At 45.7% G+C, this 21,895-nt stretch overlaps 1 protein-coding gene across 32 annotated transcripts in view; it reads left to right on the top strand.

Annotated features, from left to right (window-relative positions):
• The window catches only part of LOC119979521 (uncharacterized secreted protein ARB_06108-like), a 44,647-nt gene extending 27,888 nt beyond the window's left edge, over positions 1–16,759 (top strand). For 18 of the 32 annotated variants that reach the window (XM_038821880.1, XM_038821859.1, XM_038821866.1 and 15 more), the window contains 4 exons: positions 3,605–3,637; positions 5,466–5,498; positions 13,074–13,106; positions 15,813–16,759. In XM_038821880.1, coding sequence (XP_038677808.1) covers positions 3,605–3,637; positions 5,466–5,498; positions 13,074–13,106; positions 15,813–15,923 — 210 coding nt within the window. In that variant the 3' untranslated portion in view covers positions 15,924–16,759. The remainder of the gene's footprint in view (positions 1–3,604; positions 3,638–5,465; positions 5,499–13,073; positions 13,107–15,812) is intronic. The other 14 variants (XM_038821871.1, XM_038821863.1, XM_038821886.1 and 11 more) reach the window with 3 other exon arrangements.
• The last annotated feature ends 5,136 nt before the right edge of the window (positions 16,760–21,895 follow it).

A 21,895-nucleotide genomic window follows, 5' to 3' on the forward strand; every position in this document is an offset into this window, starting at 1 on the left:
GTGCAGGGTTGGTGGATTGACCACGCTAAATTGATCCTTAATTGCAAAAATTAAAAAAGGATGTTTATTCAAGGCCTAGAACAGAGCTTTGAGCACAAGCCTGGGTTAAACTATATACTTGTTGCAATAACATTGTTAAAGAACCTAGGTTAAGGTATCTAGACTGTGTGTCCACTAAAGCTGTAATTAAGAAGTCGCAAAAGCTGTGGTCATAATTGATTCCAGCCATTTACTTCTTTACATATAGAGGGCTAATTGAACATTGCTATAATTGCTAGAGATTCCTTGGAGAGTAGATAATTAATGAGGGGTTGTATTTAGTCTGAGCTAAGCAGGTCATGTGACATCATAGTGGATAAAGATGATGTAATTAATGGGAGGAGCCAGGTCTGTCTGCAGTTTTACAGTTTTACGTAGGATTTGAATATGACAAGACAGGAGGATTTTAAGTTGAACAGCATTTTTGCCAAATACTATGAGGTTAAGCAGAAGTGCACTGGTTCTGCTCCTGAAAGTGTCTCTCTCTCTCTCTCTCTCTCTCCAAAAATCTCTACATATCTAAGCAAGGAATTTATTTGTTAACTTTATTTATAAATGATATTTGAACCGTACTGGATTGCTGGATTAGAGTTAATAGCAGATATACATACTAAATTTAAGTTTTTCCTTTTAAGAACTGTTTAACTAATAATGATTCTCGTCAATGTGGTTAATTCTGTGTTTAACTTAGTTATTTTCAACATAAAAGATACCTACTGGTCAGAGTCATCACTCATTGAGTGAAGTAGCCTTTCCTTGTAGTTTTATAAATTAAAAAAAATTGTTTGGGGTTCTTGTCCGGTATCCTAACAAATGTTGGGGTCTGGTCCTGTATCTCAGTGGATGATTGGCCACACATCACAATCCCTGCCTGATGGCTCTCTCTATTAATGTTGGTACAATGGTAATTCTAACAGGTGGCCATTCTGTTCCTACTCATTTCCTAACTCCAGTAAAAAATGAATATCACTCCCAAAGAATTAAACATTCCTGATCTCATATTACAAGTCCAGTGTCCATACACTTCTTTTAATATTCCAATTCCAACCCTGCAGCACCCATAAACAGTGCTGATTATACCAGCACTATCATCAATGTTCCAGCAGTATAGCTGATAACCCCGGTCCATTTGAAGAGGCCAACAGGCACCAAGAAGCTACTGTAACTGATAGCAATAATGTGTGTCCAATCACACAACATTTGAATTAGAACAAGTCATAACAATGATAAAACATCATATGGGTTCACTGCCACGTAACATTTCTGATCATCAATTCGGAGACTTCAGTCCTTAGTGTGCTGGCTTTAAAGTATTAAATGGTCCTTTTATCCTTGTTCTAAAACACCTTTCTCCACGTGTTCTATCCCTAGACCACAGCTTTCAACCGGCTATAGGCAAGGATTTCCAATCCTTTCAGAAAAAGTTGTAAAGCACCTCCCACAAATCAAACCCACTAAAAATTGGTAAACATAGCAACATTTGGCATAAAGATCCCATCACCCATAATAGCACAGCCGTTTCATCTAATTTTTCATGGTCTTGTCAAAACAAGGGATGGTGGATTAGCTGATGTTGTCGGAGTGAATGTTAGAAACTACAGCCAGTGGCCGGGATGGGAGGTATACTGGGAATGTTGAGGAAGTTCGGCCAGTTTTCAGGATACAAATTAAATACGGCAAAGAGTGAAATGTTTGTGGTACAGGCAAGGGGCCAGGGTAACAGATTGAGAGGGCTACCGTTTAGGCTGGTTGAGGAAAATTTCCGGTATTTGGGAATCCAGGTGGCACGAGACTGGGGCAGGCTGCACAAGTTAAATTTGGCCAGGGTGATGGAGCAAATGAAGGGAGAGTTTCGGAGATGGGATGCACCCCCGCTGTCTCTGGCAGGGAGGGTGCAGACTGTAAAGATGACAATCCTCCCTCGATTTCTGTTTATTTTTCAGTGCCTCCCGATCTTTATCCCACAGTCCTTCTTCAAAAGAGTTAATGGGATGATGATGAGCTTTGTCTGGGCGGGAAAATCCCCGCGGGTGAAGAAGGCGATGTTGGAGAGGAACCGCAGCGAGGGAGGGCTGGCTTTGCCGAGTCTGATTAATTATTACTGGGCGGCCAACATCGCTATGATAAGGAAGTAGATGGTGGGTACGGGAGCGGGTGGAGTCGGCTTCATGCAGGGGCTCCAGCTTGGCAGCCCTGGTCACGGCTCCTCTACCGCTGCCGCCGGCCAAGTACACCACCAGCCCGGTAGTGGTGGCGATCCTGCGGATATGGGGCCAGTGGAGGAGGTATGTCGGGGAGGAGGCATGTCGGGGAGACGGGGGCGTCGGTTTGGGCGCCAATCTGCGACAACATCGGTTTGCCCCCGGGAGTATGGATAGGGGGTTTCGAGTATGGCGGCGGGCGGGGGCGGGAAGGGTGGGCGATATGTTCCTGGAAGGGAGCTTTGCGAGTTTGAGGAGCTTGGAGGAGAAATTTGGGCTGGAAAGGGGAAATTATTTTAGGTACCTGCAGTTGCGGGACTTTGTTCGTAGACAGGTCCCATCTTTCCCACGCCTCCCGCCAATGGGGATCCGAGACAGAATAGTCTCTAGGGGGGAAGAAGGGGAGGGTAGAGTCTCGGGTATTTATAAGGTGCTCATGAGGGAGGAAGGGTCCCAGACAGAGGAACTGAAACTTAAATGGGAGGAGGAGCTAGGCGGGGAAATGGAGGACGGGCTGTGGGCAGAGGCCCCGAGAAGGGTAAATTCGACCGCGACATGTGCTAGGCTCGGGCTGATTCAATTTAAGGTCATTCACCGGGTCCATATGACGGTGGCTCGGATGAGCAAATTCTTTGGGATAGAGGCCAAATGCGCGAGGTGCGTGGGAGGGCCAGCGAACCACGTTCACATGTTTTGGGCATGCCCTAAGCTGAGGGGGTACTGGGAGGGATTTGCGGACGTCATGTCCCGGGTGCTAAAAACAAGGGTGGCGATGGGTCCAGGGGTGGCAATTTTTGGGGTTTCGGAAGACCCGGGAGTCCAGGGGGAGAAAGAGGCCGATGTTTTGGCCTTTGCTTCCCTGATAGCACGGCGACGAATACTATTGGCGTGGAGGGACTCAAAGCCCCCGAAGACTGAGTTGTGGCTTGCGGACATGTCGAGTTTCCTGGGTTTGGAAAAAATTAAGTTTGCCTTGAGGGGATCTGTACAGGGGTTCGCCCAGAGGTGGCAACCATTTATTGACTTCTTTGCGGGAGAGTGAGCGTCAGCAGGGGTTGGGGGGGGGGTAGAGTAGAGTAGAGTAGGAGGGAAAAAAACGGCGGGTAGTACCAGTGGGAGAGGAGCGGGCTTGTGCAGTATGTTACGATTGAAGTATTGAAAGTACATGGATGTTTGCACATTTTTGTCTTTTTTGCTTTCTTTCTGTTGATGTCTAACTGTTTACAAAGCCAAAAACTACCTCAATAAAATTGTTTATTAAAAAAAAACTAGCCAGACCCAGCCTTAGTCTGCTGGATTTAAAGTGTGAAGTGGTCTTTTCATCCTTGTTCTCAAACACCTTTTCCCACTTTTTCTATCCTTAGGAGACGATTACTACGACTATGGAAAAGGTGACGGTACGAATTTACAATCTTTTGAAATAATGTTCGAAAGTACTTCCCCACACATTAGCCCACTCTGAAAATGAAACATTAACACAACAATATTACTGCATAAAACATAGATAGACCACCTCGGACACAGGTGGCTTAATCCGGAGCACAGAATGAAGGTGAACACATCAGCGCTGTGCAACTGCTGAACTCTCTGAAATTCCATCTTTCTGAATCCCTCCCTGATGGTGAACAAAATCCAATGGAATTGTTTCCAAGGAGAGGAGAAGGTGACTTCTTCCCATGTTCTGACCACTATGTAACATAAATCCTTCAACAATGACCAAAAATCATTGCTTCCAACCGTAAACACATTGCTGTTTGTGTTTTCTTCCTGTCTGTTTTCCACATGCCAAAAGTAAGAGCATCAGCTCCAGAGTTTCTCCAGCTAGTACTGGGGAAGGAATTGCACACCATACTAGATTGTCTGTGACAGATGGAAAGAGCTGAGTCTCCTTTTCTTCTTGTCAACTTTCTGGCAATCATACATATTCCTGTATTAAAATGTTGTTTTTCGAAGAATATAACATTCTGCTGCAAAATAAGACTTTGATAAAGATTCACAATGATCTTTTGTTCAACTCTCGGGAATTTCCGTGGAGTAAGCATGAGTGTAGAACTCCCACTGTGGTCTATTCCTATCAAAGATCCATTCCTCCCTGTTATTTTGCGTCACATACGGTTTACTAAGATATCTCAATTGCATTAAGGAACCGCCGGTGTTCAGCTCCCAATTCTGTGGCTGGAGTTGCAGAGTAAAACGTTGAAGAAAAAGATTGGAGATCAGTAAAGGAAGTTTAATCTAATAAAATGCAAGGGGCCCAACAACGAATAGACTGTTCATTTCAGGAGAAGAATTCAAACAGCTCGAAATTGTCTTGTCCAGTTATGTTTAACAGTTGGTATTGGATCAGCCTCCCCTGTTACACAAAATACCTGATGCTCAGTTACATTGTGGTCAATAGAATCCTGATCTCATGTTCACAAACCCGGAGTCCAAACACTGCTATTAATATTCCAATTCCAATCCAGTACACAGCAGCATACATAAACAGGTCTGAGAATTAATATTATCCTCAGTCTTCCTGCTGTACAGCTGTCTACCCTGACCCATTTTAAGAGGTCAACAGGCACCAAGAAACTACGAGATTTGATGGTAGCTCATGTGGAACAATCTGATAGTATCGGAATTAAATAGTGTGATACTGTTGACCACGAACTGGGTTAACTGCAGCCTAAAATTTCTGAACATCAATTTGGTGACTACAGTGAAACAGTAAATGGAAGAAATTTGCTCCAATGTGTAAAGAATTTGTCCACTGGTATTCACATACTCAGAATGACAAAGCCTTCAACAAGCTAACGCAACAAAGAAACTGATGGGAGTTAATGGACATTTTGAAAGATGTGTTAGATGAATATTTTTAATGAGGGAAGATTGTGTTTTACAGAGATATTCTCCAGTCCCCAGTCGTGTGTTTTTATCGGCCGTGCGCCGTTCGCTGGCGGCAGGATTCTGTTTTCCTGCCTGTCAATGGGATTTCTTAATTGAAACCACTCCATGCTGCCGCAAAACCCGATGGCGGGGGTGCAATGTCAGCAGGAAAAGTGAATCCCGACAACCGGAAAATTCCGGCCATCAACAACATAGCTTGAAATTCTACAGCTGATGTTGGGAGAGTGAATGTTAGAAACAACAGCCAGACCTGGCCTGAGTGTGCTGGATTAAACGTGTTAAATGGTCTTTTCATCCTTGTTCTCACACACCGTTCTCCATGTTTTCTATCCACAGGGGGAGATTACTATGACTATGGACCACCTGAAGGTACCAATTTACAATCTTTTAAAATAATGTTCGAAAGTACATTAACCCAGCCTGAAAATGAAACGTAAACACAACAACATTTCTGCATAAAACATAGATAGGCCCCATTGGACACAGGTTACTTAATCCTGAGCACAGAATCGAGGTTAATACTTCAAAGCTGTGCGAGTGCTGAACTCTCTGAAATTCCATCTTTCTCATTCATTCCCTGATGGTGAACAAAATCCAATGGAATTGTTTCCAAGGAGAGAAGGCGACTTGTCCCCTATATTCTGACCACCATGTAACATAAATCCTTTAAAATGACCAAATATAATTGTGTCCAATCGTAAACACATTGCTGTTTGTGTTTTCTTCCTGTCTGTGAATTGCTTGCCACATTTTCCACTGGCTTAAAGCAAGAACATCAGCTCCAGAGTTTCCCCAGATGGTACTGCGGAAGGAATTGGACACAATAATACCAAGATTGTCTGTGACAGATGGAAAGAGCTGAATCTCCTTTCCTCCTTGTCAACTTTCTTACAATTATACACATTCCTGTATTAAAATGCTGGGCGCGATTCTCCGCCCCCCACGCCGGGTGGGAGAATAGCGGGAGGGCCTCCCGCTATTCTCCCCTTTCCCCCCCCCCCCACGCCCAACCCACGCCACGAATCGGCGATTCTCCGAGGCCGATGGGCCGAGCCTTCACGCCCGTTTCAACACGGCAGCAAACACACCTGCTCGCTGCCGTCGTGAAACGGGTGCCAGATGCCCGTTTGGAGCATCTGGGAGCCCGATTGGCACGGCAGTACCATGGCCGTGCCAAGGGGGGCATAGGCCCGCGATCGGTGGGCACCGATCGCGGGCCGTGCGTCCGTAACGGACACACTCTTTTCCCTCCGCCGCCCCGCAAGATCAAGCCGCCACGTTTTGCGGGGCGGCTGAGGGAAAAGACGGCAACTGCGCATGCGCGGGTTGGCGTTGTCCAACCTGCGTACGGGCGGCTGACGTCATCGGCCGCGTCTGCCGGCGTGACGCTTGACGTGCGGCCTTGATAACCTTGACCTCGACAACCCAGACTGATCATTTCAGGAGAAGAATTCAATCAGCTCGAATGTGAATTGTGCAGTTGTGCTTAACGGTTGATATCGGATCGACCGCCCCTGTTATAACACCTGATCCTCAGTTACACTGTGGTCAATGGAATTAAACATCAGACACTGGGTACAACTTGCGGCTCACCTGAAAGCACACAATGTACACCATTGCTTCACATTTTTTGCTGGTCATATTATTGATTCTTTTGTCCCTCAGACTGGTTCCTCTAACAATATCACGCGATCCAGATTCCGCCCCAAGTTACAGAAAAGATTTTGGATTGATTTATCCTGCATCTTTCCAATACATTTACACACCCAAAATACACCACCATTATATTTATTGTCCTGTGTCTGTTTCTCTGATGAACCGTACATCAGGAGACACTAAAACAGAACCAGGCCAGGATTGGTGAAACTAAAACTAGGGGGCTCAGCCTCAAAATAAGTGGAAGCAGATTTCGGACTGAGTTGAGGAGGAACTTATTCACCCAAAGGGTTGTAAATCTGTTGAATTCCCTGTCCAGTTGAAGCAGTTCAGGCTACCACGTTGTGTGTTTTTAAGGCACAAAAAGATCAGCCATGATCTTCTCCTGCTCCGAGTTCTTATGTTTTTAGGACTGGCAGTGTCGATTCCTCTGATTGCTGATCCTGTTGTGATCTGACAGCTTACGATCAATTTTAGTTCCCTTTAACTGAATTTGTGATGTACGGGATGTGAATTTCACCTTCAGCCAGAGTGTTAAAGGAATTGGACACACATCACAATTCCTGCCGATGGTTTTCTTTTTTAGCATCACAACAATGGAAATTCAGGCAGTGTCCATAGCACGGCCCAGAGTTTAACATTTTTAACCGCCTGCACCCAGCCCGCCAACGACAGAGGGAGGCTTTCTCACCTTGACAAATCAGGCTTCACCCTCCCCACCAGGTAAAAGTATACCTTCAGAGCCCATCCCTATCCTGCGCCACCTGCACCAAGTAGCTAAAGTGGTTGACGGCAGACAAACCTCTCCCCGTCCCCGTCCCCACACTCCCGGCTGGGAAACCATAAAATACTCGCTTTTGCCTACGTTTGATTTATAGCCCGAGAACAACCCAAATCTTTGGAGCAACCCATTATATTCCCCACGGATGCGATCTGCTCTGAAATGTACAGTAACAGATTATCAGCATATAAGTATATCTATGTTCCACCTCCCTCTCCCCTCACACTATCCCCTTGTACAACCCCAAACTCCTTTGCGCGATGGCCAAAGGCTCTATAGCCAATGCAAATAACAGGGGAGACAGAGGGCACCCCTGCCTCATACCCCAGTGCAGAGCAAAGTACTCCAAATTTATATTATGAGTGTGAACACTCGCCATCGGCTCCCTATATAGCAGTCGCATCCACATCGTTAACCTCAGCCCGATTCCATATTTTTCCAATACTGCCATCAAGTAACCCCACTCTAGCCAATCAGGCACCTTCTCTGCATTTAGTTCCACCACCACCCGGATCCGTCTCCTTTCCCTCTGCCGGCAACTTGATCACATTTAACAATCTTCTTGCATTCAAAAACAGCTGCCGTCCCTTCACGAACCCTGTCTAATCCTCTCCTATCACCTTGGGGAGACACTCCTCCAACCTCACCACCAGCATCTTTGCCAATATTTTGGCATTGACATTTAGCAGACATATGGACCTATATGACCCACACTCCACCGGATCCTTATGCTTCTTTAACAGCAGGGAAATTGATACCTGCCCCAATGTTTGTGGCAAGAACACCCTACCTAGTGCCTCCTCAAACATTCCCACCATCAGCGGCGCCAACTTGACCTTAAACTTCAAATAATATTCCACTGGGAACCCAACTGGTCCCGTTGCCTTCCCTGACTGCATAATCCCAATTGCCTCCTTTACCTCCTGCTCTCCCACCGACACCTCTAGTCCTGCCCTGTCCTCTTCCCCTAACCTCAGGTACTGGGCAGCACGGTAGCATTGTGGATAGCACAATCGCTTCACAGCTCCAGGGTCCCAGGTTCGATTCCGGCTTGGGTCACTGTCTGTGCGGAGTCTGCACATCCTCCCCGCGTATGCGTGGGTTTCCGCCGGGTGCTCCGGTTTCCTCCCACAGTCCAAAGATGTGCAAGTTAGGTGGATTGGACATGATAAATTGCCCTTAGTGTTGGGTGGGGTTACTGGGTTATGGGGATAGGGTAGAGGTGTTAACTTTGGGTGCGGTGCTCTTTCCGGGAGCCGGTGCAGACTCGATGGGCCAAATGGCCTCCTTCTGCACTGTAAATTCTATGTAATACTCCTCTCCCAGTGGCTCCGATCTATACAATGTCTCATAGAGCTCTTCAAAAGGTTTATTGATCTGCTCCGAGGCCACCACTAGCTTCTCCATCTTATCCCGCACTTGGATTATCTCTCTTGCTGCTGCCTCCCTCCAGAGCTGGCCAGCACGAAACCCAGATATGATCGAAGGAAATTCATCAAAGATGCCAAAAGACAGTACCGGACCAAGCCCGAGTCCTAGGCTAGCCACACGGACCCCACAAACTATGGCAAGGTCTGCAAGACATAACGGGCTACAAGATGAAGGCATGTCACACAGGAAAAAGACGATGTTGTTGAGGAGAATACCGAGATAGAAGCTACTAGACGAGACGGGATTGAGGTTCATAAGGAGACGGTGTTAGCAATTCTGGAAAGTGTGAAAATAGATAAGTCCCCTGGGCTGGATGAGATTTATCCTAGGATTCTCTGGGAAGCTAGGGAGGAGATTGCAGAGCCTTTGGCTTTGACCTTTATGTCGCCATTGTCTACAGGAATAGTGCCAGAAGACTGGAGGATAGCAAATGTTGTCCCCTTGTTCAAGATGGGGAGTAGAGACAACCCCGGTAACTATAGACCAGTGAACCTTACTTCTGTTGTGGGCAAAGTCTTGGAAAGGATTAAAAGAGATAATCATCTCGAAAGGAATAATTTGATTAGGGATAGTCAACACGGTTTTGTGAAGGGTAGGTCGTGCCTCACAAACCTTATTGAGTTCTTTGAGAAGATGACCAACCAGGTGGACGAGGGGAAAGCAGTTGATGTGGTGTATATGGATTTCAGTAAAGCGTTTGATAAGGTTGCCCATGGTAGGTTATTGCAGAAAATACGGAGGCATGGGATTGAGGGTGATTTAGCGGTTTGGATCAGAAATTGGATAGCTGTAAGAAGACAGAGGATGGTGGTTGATGGGAAACGTTCAGCCTGGAGTTCAGTTACTAGTGGTGTACCACAAGGATCTGTTTTGGGGCAACTGCTGTTTGTCATTTTTATAAATGACCTGGAAGAGGGCGTAGAAGGATGGGTGAGTAAATGTGCGGATGACACTAAATTTGGTGGAGTTGTGGACAGTGCGAAAGGATGTTGCAGGTTATAGAGGGACATAGATAAGCTGCAGAGCTGGGCTGAGAAGTGGCAAATGGAGTTTAATGCAGAAAAGTGTGAGGTGATTCATTTTGGAAGGAGTAACAGGAATACAGAGTACTGGGATAATGGTAAGATTCTTGGTAGTGTGGATGAGCAGAGAGATCTCAGTGTCCATGCACACAGATCCCTGAAAGTTGCCACCCAGGTAGATAGGGTTGTTAAGAAGGCGTATGGTGCGTTAGCTTTTATTGGTAAAGGGATTGAGTTTCGGAGCCTTGAGGTCATGTTGCAGCTGTACAAATCTCTAGTGCGGCCGCATTTGGAGTATTGCGTGCAGTTCTGGTCGCCGCATTATAGGAAGGATGTGGAAGCATCGGAAAGGGTGCAGAGGAGATTTACCAGAATGTTGCCTGGTATGGAGGGAAGATCTTATGAGGAAAGGCTGAGGGACTTGAGGCTGTTTTCATTAGAGAGAAGAAGGTTAAGTGACTTAATAGAGGCATACAAGATGATCAGAGGATTAGATAGGGTGGACAGTGAGAGCCTTTTTCCTTGGATGGTGATGGGTAGCACAAGGGGACATAACTTTAAATTGAGGGGAGATAGATACAGGACAGATGTCAGAGGTAGGTTCTTTACTCAGGGAGTAGCAAGGGCGTGGAATGCCCTGCCTGCAACAGTAGTGGACTCGCCAACATTAAGGGCATTTAAATGGTCATTGGACAAACATATGGATGATAATGGAATAGTGTAGATGGGCTTTAGATTGGTTTCACAGGTCGGCGCAACATCAAGGGCCGAAGGGCCTGAACTGCGCTGTAATGTTCTATTGTTCTATGTTCGATGTCAAAATCACCGGCTCCAACGCACCTTTCCCTGATGAGCTCAACACATTCTATGCCCGCTTTGAGCAAGGGGTCAGCAAGAGCGCGCCCTCCACCCTGGAAGCCTCGGATGAACTTGTATCCGAGGTCACCATTGCAGATGTCAGAGCAGTCTTCTCGAAGGTCAACCCACGGAAAGCCACTGCCCCGGATGGGGTACCCTGACGAGCACTCAGCTCTTGCACGGATCAGCCGGCGGGGGTATTCGCAGACATCTTCAACCTCTCTTTACAGCAATCGGAGGTCCCCATCTGCTTCAAGAAGACGACCATCATCCCTGTACCAAAGAAAAGCCAAGCAGCGTGCCTTAATGACTATCATCCAGTGGCTCTGACATCCATCATTATGGAGTGCTTCGAAAGGTTCGTCATGGCACTAATCAACTCCAACCTCCCAGATTGCCTTGATCCACTACAGTTAGCCTACCGCTGCAACAGGTCCACAGCAGACGCCATCTCCCTGGCCCTGCACTCAACATTGGAACACCTAGATAACAAAGACACCTATGTCAGACTCCTATTCATTGACTACAGCTCAGCTTTCAACACTATTATTCCGACGAAACTCGTATCCAAACTCCATGGCCTGGGCCTCGGCTCTTCCTTCTTCGACTGGATCCTGAACTTCCTAACCCACAGACCACAATCAGTCACGATAGGCAACAACACCTCTTCCACGATCATCCTCAATACCAGTGCCCCACAAGGCTAAGTCCTCAGCCCCCTACTATACTCCGTATACACCTATAACCGTGTGGCTAAATTCCCCTCCAACTTGATTCTCAAATTTGCTGTAGTGGGTCAGATTTCAAACAATGACGAGACAGAGTACAGGAATGAGATAGAGAATCTGGTGAACTGGTGCGACGACAATAATCTCTCCCTCAATGTCAAGAAAACGAAGGAGATTGTCATCGACTTCAGAAAGCATAGAGGAGAACATGCCCCTGTCTCTATCAATGGGAACAAAGTAAAAAGGGTCGAGAGCTTCAAGATTTTAGATGTCCAGATTACCAACAACTTGTCCTGGTGTCCCCATGCCGACAATATAGTTAAGAAAGCCCACCAACGACTCTACTTTCTCAGAAGACTAAGGAAATTTGGCATATGTCAGGTACGACTCTCACCAACTTTTACAGATGCATAATTGAAAGCATTCTTTCTGGTTCTATCACAACTTTGTATGGTTCCTGCTCTGCCCAAGACCGCAGGAAACTACAAAAGGTTGTGAATGTAGCCCACTCCATCACGCAAACCAGCTTCCCATCCATTAACTCTATCTACAATTCCCACTGCCTCGGAAAGGCAACCAGCATAATTAAGGACCCCACTCACCCTGGATATACTCTCTTCCACCTTCCCTATGTACGGTATGCGTTGTCTGTGTAGCATGCAATAAACAATACTTTTCACTGTATACTAATATATGTGACAATAATAAATCAAATCAAAAAAATCAAGCCAACATACGCCTTCTCCCCATGTTCATAGACTGCCCCCTTCCCCTTCTCAACTGGCACACCGCTTTCCCTGTGGACAACCGGTCAAACTTTGCCTGAAGCTCCTTCCTCCTGGCCAAAAGGGCTGCACCCAGGACCCCCATCTACCTTCTATTCACCTCCAGCAGCTCTTCTAGAAATTGCCTTGAATGTTAGGATGTACTAAGTGCTCCTCCAGGTACTTTTTAAAGGTCGGCTGGCAACCTGCCTGTACCACCCTCCCAGATAGAGCATTCTAGACCGTCATCACCCCTGGGTAAAAACAATGTTCCTCAAATCCATCCTAAATCTCCTGCCCCTCACCTTTAACTGACCCTTCAACTAAGTGAAACAGCTGCTCCCTTTCCACCCTGTCCATGCTCCTCAGTAAAATAGTAAATAGAAGAGATTTGCTCCTATGTATAAATAATTTGTCCACTGGTATTCACACGCTCAGAATGACAAATTCTTCAGCAAAATAACAGAACAGAGAAAGAAACTGATGGGAGTAAATGGACACTTTGAAGGAGGTGCTGGATGGATATTTTTAATGAGGAAAGATTGTCATTTACAGCGATATTAACAATGGAGCTTAAAATTCTACAGCTGATGTTGAATGTTAGAAACAACAGCCAGACCCGGCCTTGGTGTGCAGGATTTAAAGTATTAAATGGTCTTTTCATCCTAGTTCTCAAACACTTTCTGCATCTTTTCTATTCATAGGGGATGACTACAGCAAGTACGAACCTTCTAAAGGTACGATTTGCAATCCTTTCAAATTACACTCAATGCACTTCTCCACATTTTAAGCACATTTTATAATGACAGGTTAACACAGCAATATTTTTGCACCATAGTAATTGTTTTATTTGATTTTTTTATGTCATTAGTTATGCAGTGTTAATGTAAGCCTATTTGTGACAGTAATAAAGATTATTTTTCTAATGTAGAGGTAGTGGACAGGGAACTTGGGGAAACTGTCTGATCTAGGTGCACACTGTCAGCCGTGATTCAGAAGTAGCACCTCCCCTCTGTCAAAAGGACGTGTGTTCAAACCCTCAGTGTTCTGTGCACAGGATCGAGGGTGACATTCCAGTGAATTGCTGAGCGAGTGCTGAACTTGCGGAGGCTCCATCCTTCAGATTTCCTCATTCATATACTTCCTGTCAATTGCAGAAACCAATCATTGGGATTTGGCTGCCAGTTCTCCCATTGGACATGTGGATTTGTGGGTGCGTTCCTGTTCTTGAGTAGCTACAGCTTTGCTGTGGTGAATGATAGACCAAAGACGAGACAGTTGGGATTCTAAAAGTGCAGTCCTAAGTGGAGAGAGGTATATTTGACCAGGGACAGAGGCAAAAGCGGGGTTCACTGAATAGATTTGCGGCAGCGGTAGGTGGATTCTTGTTGAGCAAGGGGATCAAAGGTGATCAGGGGTAAATGTGGAATGTGGAACTTGACACAAACAGGTCAGCCACAATCTTATTGAATGACAGAGTAGGCTCGAGGGGCCGAATAGTCTACTTACGCTCCTGTTTGTTATGTTCATGAAGTTGAGGTTGATGGTGAGTAATGCAGAAATGTGCTTACCGCTGGCATTATCTGTAACTGGTGTGCGATGGTAATGGCAAAAGAGTGGGTTTGAATATGGATTGGAGAATTTATGTGGAGGCAGAGATTGAGGCAGGAATTGTTTGGCCCCATCCGCCGGCGGAATCATCCAGTCCCACCTAAGTCCACCGACTTCTGATGGCTCGCAGTAACAGCCCGGAAAATTGTGCCCTTAGGGAGGGTAAGGCTGCAATGAAGATGGAGAAGTGAGAGGGCATGAAAGATTGAGATGGAGGTTAAAATCACCAAGGATGAGAACTTTTGCCGTGCAGAGGACGAAGAAGCAAAGCAGTAAAAATATCCAATTTTTAAGAAGTTGTGATTAAATTTTTTACATCAGGCTGTATACCAAGTAAACAATGGCAACGCTTTCAAACAGTCTCAGAATTCCGTACATTCTCCCAGCCCTACAGTGAAGTTTGGACTTAGAAACTTCTGGCTCCGAAAAGCATCTATTGAAGTGAGCTGCCACTCATTCGATTTAAAGATTGCAATGATGAATTTGTTACTGATCTGTTAAAGATCATCTGCTGATCTTTAGGTTGACTCAGATATAATGGAGGAATCTCAAGTGCTGAACCTCCAATGAAAGCAAGGCCCGGTCATTAATCTTCTGCCACTCTAGAGTTCACAAATATATCTCAATGAAATGCAGAAAGGACTCATCAGCGTTTAGCTCCCGGCTACACGGCTGAAAGTGTTGACTTAAAATTGAAGGAAATGGTTGATAATTCATGAAGTTTGTTTGATCCAATCAAGTCCAGATTTCATCGACCATCATAAAACAGTCAAAGCACTTGTCCACAAATGAGTATCCTTTTCCTGCTGTCCTGTTAGCTTCACTCAGCAACTATTTTGCAAAGCCCTTCAACCTGAAACATTGGGCGCGATTCTCCGAGCCCCGCGCCGGGCGGAGAATCGCCACAACCGTGCCACGATGCCCCTAACTAACCAGAAACAGACTAACTGATCACTTTTATGTTTTTTGAGCCCACAGGGACATAACTTCTTTCCCTACTTTTTCCACATTTTTGTACATCCGTTTTCAGGAAGTGGCATTTCTGGTAATTTATTGTCCATTCCCCATGTCACTTAAACACAATTTAAACTTCTCTGATTTTCTCACACTCTGCCCGTCTGTGAGCAAAAAGGTGTTTCTAAAATTCTGATTCTCCCTTTATAAATGGTGGTGTATTTTCCCCAACCCTTACATTTGGAAAGGTTTCAATCCTCTATTAGTAACTTGCACAGCAAACACGAGATAGAGTAAAAGGGTTGGGTTAATTTCAACACACACACAACCCACACACACATGGGTTCACACTGTCCACCCCTTTTTGCACGTAAAATAGTCCAGCTCATGAAATATATAACATTTTTTATCTTTCACGCCTCCATCGTGACACTTGTTAGCCTCCGAGAAGCAGATGGGGAAGTTTCTTCTTGAGTCGCTGCAGTTTGTGTGGAAAATTTTCCCCCCCCACATGACATAAGAGTGCTCCACAAATGTCATACATTAGCTGTGAATCATTAGTCTGGCCTTTGAGTGCCGAGTGTTTCAGGAATGTAAGATGTGCCTACTTGTGCTACCAAAGGAAAGCATTCCCTTACACATTGATTCAAAGGGAGAAATAATTGTGGCACCACTGATTGAAAAGTGTGAAATGTAACACAAGAAGTTACTTGGCTGCACAGTCTCACAACAGCCAGCACTATTTAAATCTTATGCCAGCAATGGTTTGAACCATGAGGAGAGGAGAGAGGTAGTTTCAATGAGGGAAACACACAAGTCAGCTGAGGGAAATGGTTTCAATATGAAGACATCTAACATGTTCGTTTAATGATTTTCAGATCCCAAAGACTATTGAATCCCAACACCCAGCTTCAGCTATGTATGTTCTTTCTGGATGGGCTCTGGTGAACATCGTAGCTCCTCGTTCAACTCTTTTCATATTCAGCTGAAAGGAAAATCGCAATCCTTCATCTCACAATTAAAACCCACCTGCAAGTGGTGGCGTGCTTGACTCTGCTTCAATGCTTGTTTTAACATCAAGTCCACCATTCCTTGAAAGGCAGCGGCTGTTCGTCATTAAATAAGTACCAGGAATGGCAAGGTGATGATACCAGAACTCAATGATGCCCGTCTCTGTCAATGACATTGAAAACATCACAACTTAGCTCAAATTACAGAAACCCTTTGAGGGAACGAATAACAATTAAAGAGTTAGTGGAGCAGTTTGAAAATCTGCCAATAAGAGAACTATCTAGAATGATATATTCTTTGTATGTAAAGTTTTTGTGTCCTGCAATCTACTTCCCTTAGGCTAATGAGATCTCAGAAAGAACCTGGCCCTCTCATTCCCAGTCAAGCAGGTTCAGCTGCTTTGGATTCCCTGGGGCTAAGATGATTTTGATTGGGTTAAATTCAGTCCCAGTTGAGTTGGATCAAATTTGGTTTAATTTGGATGGGTTAAGTTTCATTCAAAGTGGGTAAACTGGGTCGGGCCTCGGTCATAGAGTACTTGGTTAAGGTTGGGTTTGGGTCTGTATTGCACAACACTGAATTGGGGTCAGGTTTGAGTTACATGCGGATACACTTGACTGAGTTGTTAGGTTTAGTTCAGGCTCTGGGTCACATTTGATGGGTTCAATTTCAGTTGGTGAGCGAGTGATTCCTTTTCAAGGTTGCTCTCGAGTAATTGGCTGAAATAAGTTGAAGTGGTCTTGCATGCAGTCACTGGCTTGCAATGTAGCTGTGCAATTAATTGTACAATAAAAGCTAGATTAGTTCACTAAAATACTGCATCCTCCTTTTCTTTGGGAAGTCACCTCTCATCGATCCTCTCAAATGTAAGAAACACATGCACGACAGCCAAATGAAAGAAACACAAGCAGCATAGCTCGGTGTAAACCCATGCATGACAGCTCAATGTAAGACGCTCAATGTAAGACACTCATGCTGCTCAATGTAAGAAACTCATGCACGACAGCCAAATGTAAGAATCACATGCACGATAGCTCGATGTAAGAAACACCTGCATGGCAACCCAATGTAAGAAACACGTACACGAAAGCCTAATGTAAAAAAAACCCACGCATGACAGCTCAATGTAAGAAATTCATGCATCTCAGCTCAATGTAAGAAACACATGCACGACAGCCAAATGTAAAAATCAAATGCACGGCAACCCAATGCAAGAAACACATGCACGATAGCTCGATGCAAGGAGCACAAGCATGACAGCCCAATGTAAGAAACACGTGCTCAACAGCGCAATGTAAGAAACTCATGCATGACAGCTCAACGTAAGAACCATGTGTAGGATAGCCCAACCTAACAAACACATGCATGACAGCCCAATTAAGAAACACTCGACAGCCAAATGCCCGTGCACGAGAGCCCAATGTAAGAAGCTCATGCACGAGAGCCCAATGTAAGAAGCTCATGCATGACAGCCCAATCTAAGAAATAAATGCAAGACAGCCCAATGTAAGAAATGTATGCAAGACAGCCCAACATGAGAAACCCGTGCACTGCAGCCCAATTTAAGAAAACATGCATAACAGCCCAATCTGAGAAACACGGACACGACAGCCCAATGTGAGGAACATGTGCATGACAGCTCAAGGTGAGAAATTTGTACATAACAACTCAACGTGAGAAACCCAAGCATGACAGCCCAATGTGAGAAACCCGAGCACGACAGCCCAATGTAATAAACACGGGCACGACAGCCCAATGTAATAAACACGGGCACGACAGCCCAATGTAAGAACCATGCGCACGGTGGCCCAATGTCAGAAACTCATACCTACAGCTCAATGCAAGAACCATGAGCACAACAGCCAATATAAGAAACACGTTCACGACAGCTCAATGTATGAAACACGTGCAGGACAGCTCAATGTATGAAACACGTGCAGGACAGCTCAATGTATGAAACACGTGCAGGACAGCTCAATGTATGAAACACGTGCAGGACAGCTCAATGTATGAAATACGTGCAGGACAGCTCAATGTAAGAAACACATGCACGACAGCCCAATGTAAGAAACATGTGCTCGACACCGAATGTAAGAAACATGTGCTCGACACCGAATGTAAGAAACATGTGCACAACAGCCCAATGTAAGAGACACATACACAACAGCCCAATGTAAGAACCACATGCATGACAGCTCAATCTAAGAAACTCATGCGTGACTGCTCAATCTAAGAAACTCATGCATATCAGCTCAATGTAAGAAACACATGCACGACAGCCAAATGTAAGAAACGCATGCACGATAGCTCGATGCAAGGAACACGTGCAGGGCATCCCAATGTAAGAAACACGTGCAATGCAGCCCAATGTAAAACTCATGCATGACAGCTCAATGCAAGAACCATGTGCAAGACAGCTCAATGTACCAAATACATGCAAGACAGCCAAATGTAAGAAACACATGCAAGATAGCTCGATGTAAGGAACAAGTGCACGACAGCCCAATGTACCAATGTAAGAAACGCATGCATGACAGCTCAATGTAAGAACCATGTGCAAGACAGCTCAATGTAACAAACATGTGCACGGCAGCCCAAGGCAAGAAACACGTGCACAACAGCCCAATGTAAGAAACTCATGCATGACAGCTCAATGTAAGAAACTCATGCATCTCAGCTCAACGTAAGAAAAACATGCACGACAGCCAAATGTAAGAAACACGCGCACACTAGCTCGATGTAAGGAACTTATGCATGATAGCTCAATGTAAGAAACACATGCACAACAGCCCAATGTAAGAAACACGTACTCGACAGCCGAATGTAAGAAACACATGCACAACAGCCCAATGTAAGAAACTTATGCATGATAGCTCAATGTAAGAAACACATGCACAACAGCCCAATGTAAGAACGTCATGCATGACAGCTCAATGTAAGAAACTCATGCGTGACTGCTCAATGTAAGAAACTCATGCATCTCAGCTCAATGTAAGAAACACATGCACGACAGCCAAATGTAAGAAACACATGTGTAAGAAACACATGCACGATAGCTCGATGTAAGGAACACGTGCATGGCAGCCCAATGTAAGAAATACGTGCACGGCAGCCCAATGTAAGAAATATGTGCATGGCAGCCCAATGTAAGAAATACGTGCACGGCAGCCCAATGTAAGAAACTCGTGCATAACAGCTCAACGTAAGAACCATGTGCACGACAGCTTAATGGCACAAACATATGCACGATAGCTCGATGTAAGGAACAAGTGCACGGCAGCCCAATGTCAGAAACACGTGCACAACAGCCCAATGTATGAAGCTCATGGACGACAGCCCAATGTATGAAGCTCATTCACGGCAGTCCAATTTAAGAAACACATGCCCAACAGCCCAATGTGACAAACACGTGCACGACAGCCAATGTGACAAACAAATGCATGACAGCCCAATGTGAGAAACAAAGGCACAACAGCTCAAGGTGAGAAACCCGAGCATGACAGCCCATTGTGAGAAACCCGAGCACGACAACCCAATGTAATAAACACGGGCACGACAGCCCAATATAAGAAACACATGCACGACCACCCAATGTAAGAACCATGCGCACGGTGGCCCAATATAAGAAACATGTGCACAACAGCTCAATGTAAGAATCGAGGGCATGTTGGCCCAATGTAAGAAACTCATGCAAGACAGCTCAATGTAAGAAACACGTGCACGATAGTCGAATGTAAGAAACATATGCACGATAGCCTGATGTGAGATACACATGCACAACAGTTCAACGTAAGAACCATGTGCATGATTGTCCAATGTAAGAAAATATTGCACGACAGCCCAATTAAGAAACATGTACTCGACAGCTCAATGTAAGAAACCCATGCATAACAGCCAATGTAAGAAACTCGTGCACGACAACCGAATGTGAGAAACACATGCATGACAGACCAATGTGAGAAACACATGCACGACAGCCCAATGTGAGAAACACATGCACGACAGCCCAATGTGAGAAACTAGAGCACAACAGGCCAATATAAAAAACAAGGGCACGACAGCGTAATCTGATAAATATGTGCACGACAGCCAAATGTAAGAAACACGTGCAAGACAACCCAACGTAAGAAACACGTGCACTACAACACGTGCACTACAGCACGGCAGCCCAATATAATAACAGCATGCACAAAGGCCCAATGTAAGAGACATCTGCACGATAGTTCAATGCAAGAAATAAATGCACGACAATCCAATGTGAGAAACCCGTGCACGACAGCCCAATATAAGAAACACTTGAATGACAGCGCAATGTGAGAAACCTGTACAAAACAGCCCAAAGTAAGAAACACTTGCACCACAGCCCAAAGTGAGAAACCTGTGCAGGACAGCTCAATGTGTGAAACATGCACGACAGCTCAATGTAAGTAACTTATGCATGACAGCCCAAAGTAAGAAACGCATGCACAACTGCCCAATGTAAAAACCGTATGCACGACAGCCCAATGTAAGAAAGACATGCACAACAACCCAATTGTGAGAAACTCGGGCATGACAGCCCAATGTAATTAACACGGGCACGACAGCCCAATGTAAGAAACACGTACACGACAACCCAATTTGAGAAACTTGTGCACGACAGCCCAATGTAGGAAACATGGGCACGACGGCTCAGTGAAAGAAAAATGTGGACGACAGCCCAATGTGCGAAACTCATGCATGACAACCCAATGTCAGAAAAATGTGCACGACAACCCAATGTGAGACGTGACTACTCCAATGTTTCCGGTTGAATTGAATGGCATGTGATCAATTCAGCAGCAGAGTGGAGTTAAGACAGTAAAAATGATTGCAGTAAGAGATCCAGCTGATCTGACAAGGAAAACACATGAAGAACAAGAGGGAACAATTGAATTCACAATTCAACACACACCCCTACTATCCCCTTACATTACCCCCAATGCCTTGCAGAGATAAGTGAACAGTTGCAGGAGTGAAACACCATCAGTCCCATTCCCCAACTCGCTCTGCCACATCTATACCTCAATCCCAACATTTGCCGCTGTTTGGTGTTTCAATTTGAGGACTTACCCACTGGGCTGAGTGGGATCGTTCTCTGCCACAGCTGCTTTGTTTGATTACTGGTGACCGAGGCAAGGTGCAATGCAGGCGCAGTCTTTTAGTGCCATTCTCAGGGGCTCTGTCCATCACCCTCCATCCCATCCGACGTCCAACCCTCTCTCTCCGACATACATCCAGCCCCCTCAGTTCCTACCTCAGCCCCGTTTCCCCCACCCCCGCCCATCAGGCTGGCCATCTTCCCCCAATGCCCATTCCCCCCTACCCCCACACCCAGCCCCCTCACATCCATCCCACTCCAATATACATCACAGTCATTCCCAACATGCCTGCCTCCATCTGTCACCACTCTCCCCTCCTTCATCCCATCCTCAGCACCATATCCTCTCTTCCCTCCAAAACTCCATCTGGCATAGTGGTTAGCACTGCTGCTTCACAGGGCCAGGAACCCGGGTTCAATTCCGGTCTCGGGCTACTGTCTGTCTGGAGTTTGCACATTCTCCTCATACCTGCGTGGGTTTTCTCCGGGTGCACCGGTTTCCTCCCACAGTCCAAAAATGTAAAGTCTGGGTGGATTGGCCATGCTGAATTACCCCATGGTGTCCAGGGGTGTGTAGGTTGGAAGGGGTTGCAGGAATGGGGCGAGGGAGTGATCTTCGGCTGGGTTCTCTTTTAGAGGGTACCTGCAATTCAAAGGGCTGAATGGCTTCCTTTTGCACTGTAGGGCTTGTATGATTCCCTCCCCTCAGCTGCCTCTCCTACCAGCAGATGCACGCTCGCTCCCACCCTCCCTACCTCGGCTAAGTTGCTGCTGGCGGGCCACCCACGGCTTTATCGAGGACGTTTTTGGTCCCGAATTGGAATGGAGTGC

Source organism: Scyliorhinus canicula, chromosome 16 (genome assembly GCF_902713615.1).
Source record: "Scyliorhinus canicula chromosome 16, sScyCan1.1, whole genome shotgun sequence".
NCBI classification, from domain to species: Eukaryota; Metazoa; Chordata; class Chondrichthyes; order Carcharhiniformes; family Scyliorhinidae; genus Scyliorhinus; species Scyliorhinus canicula.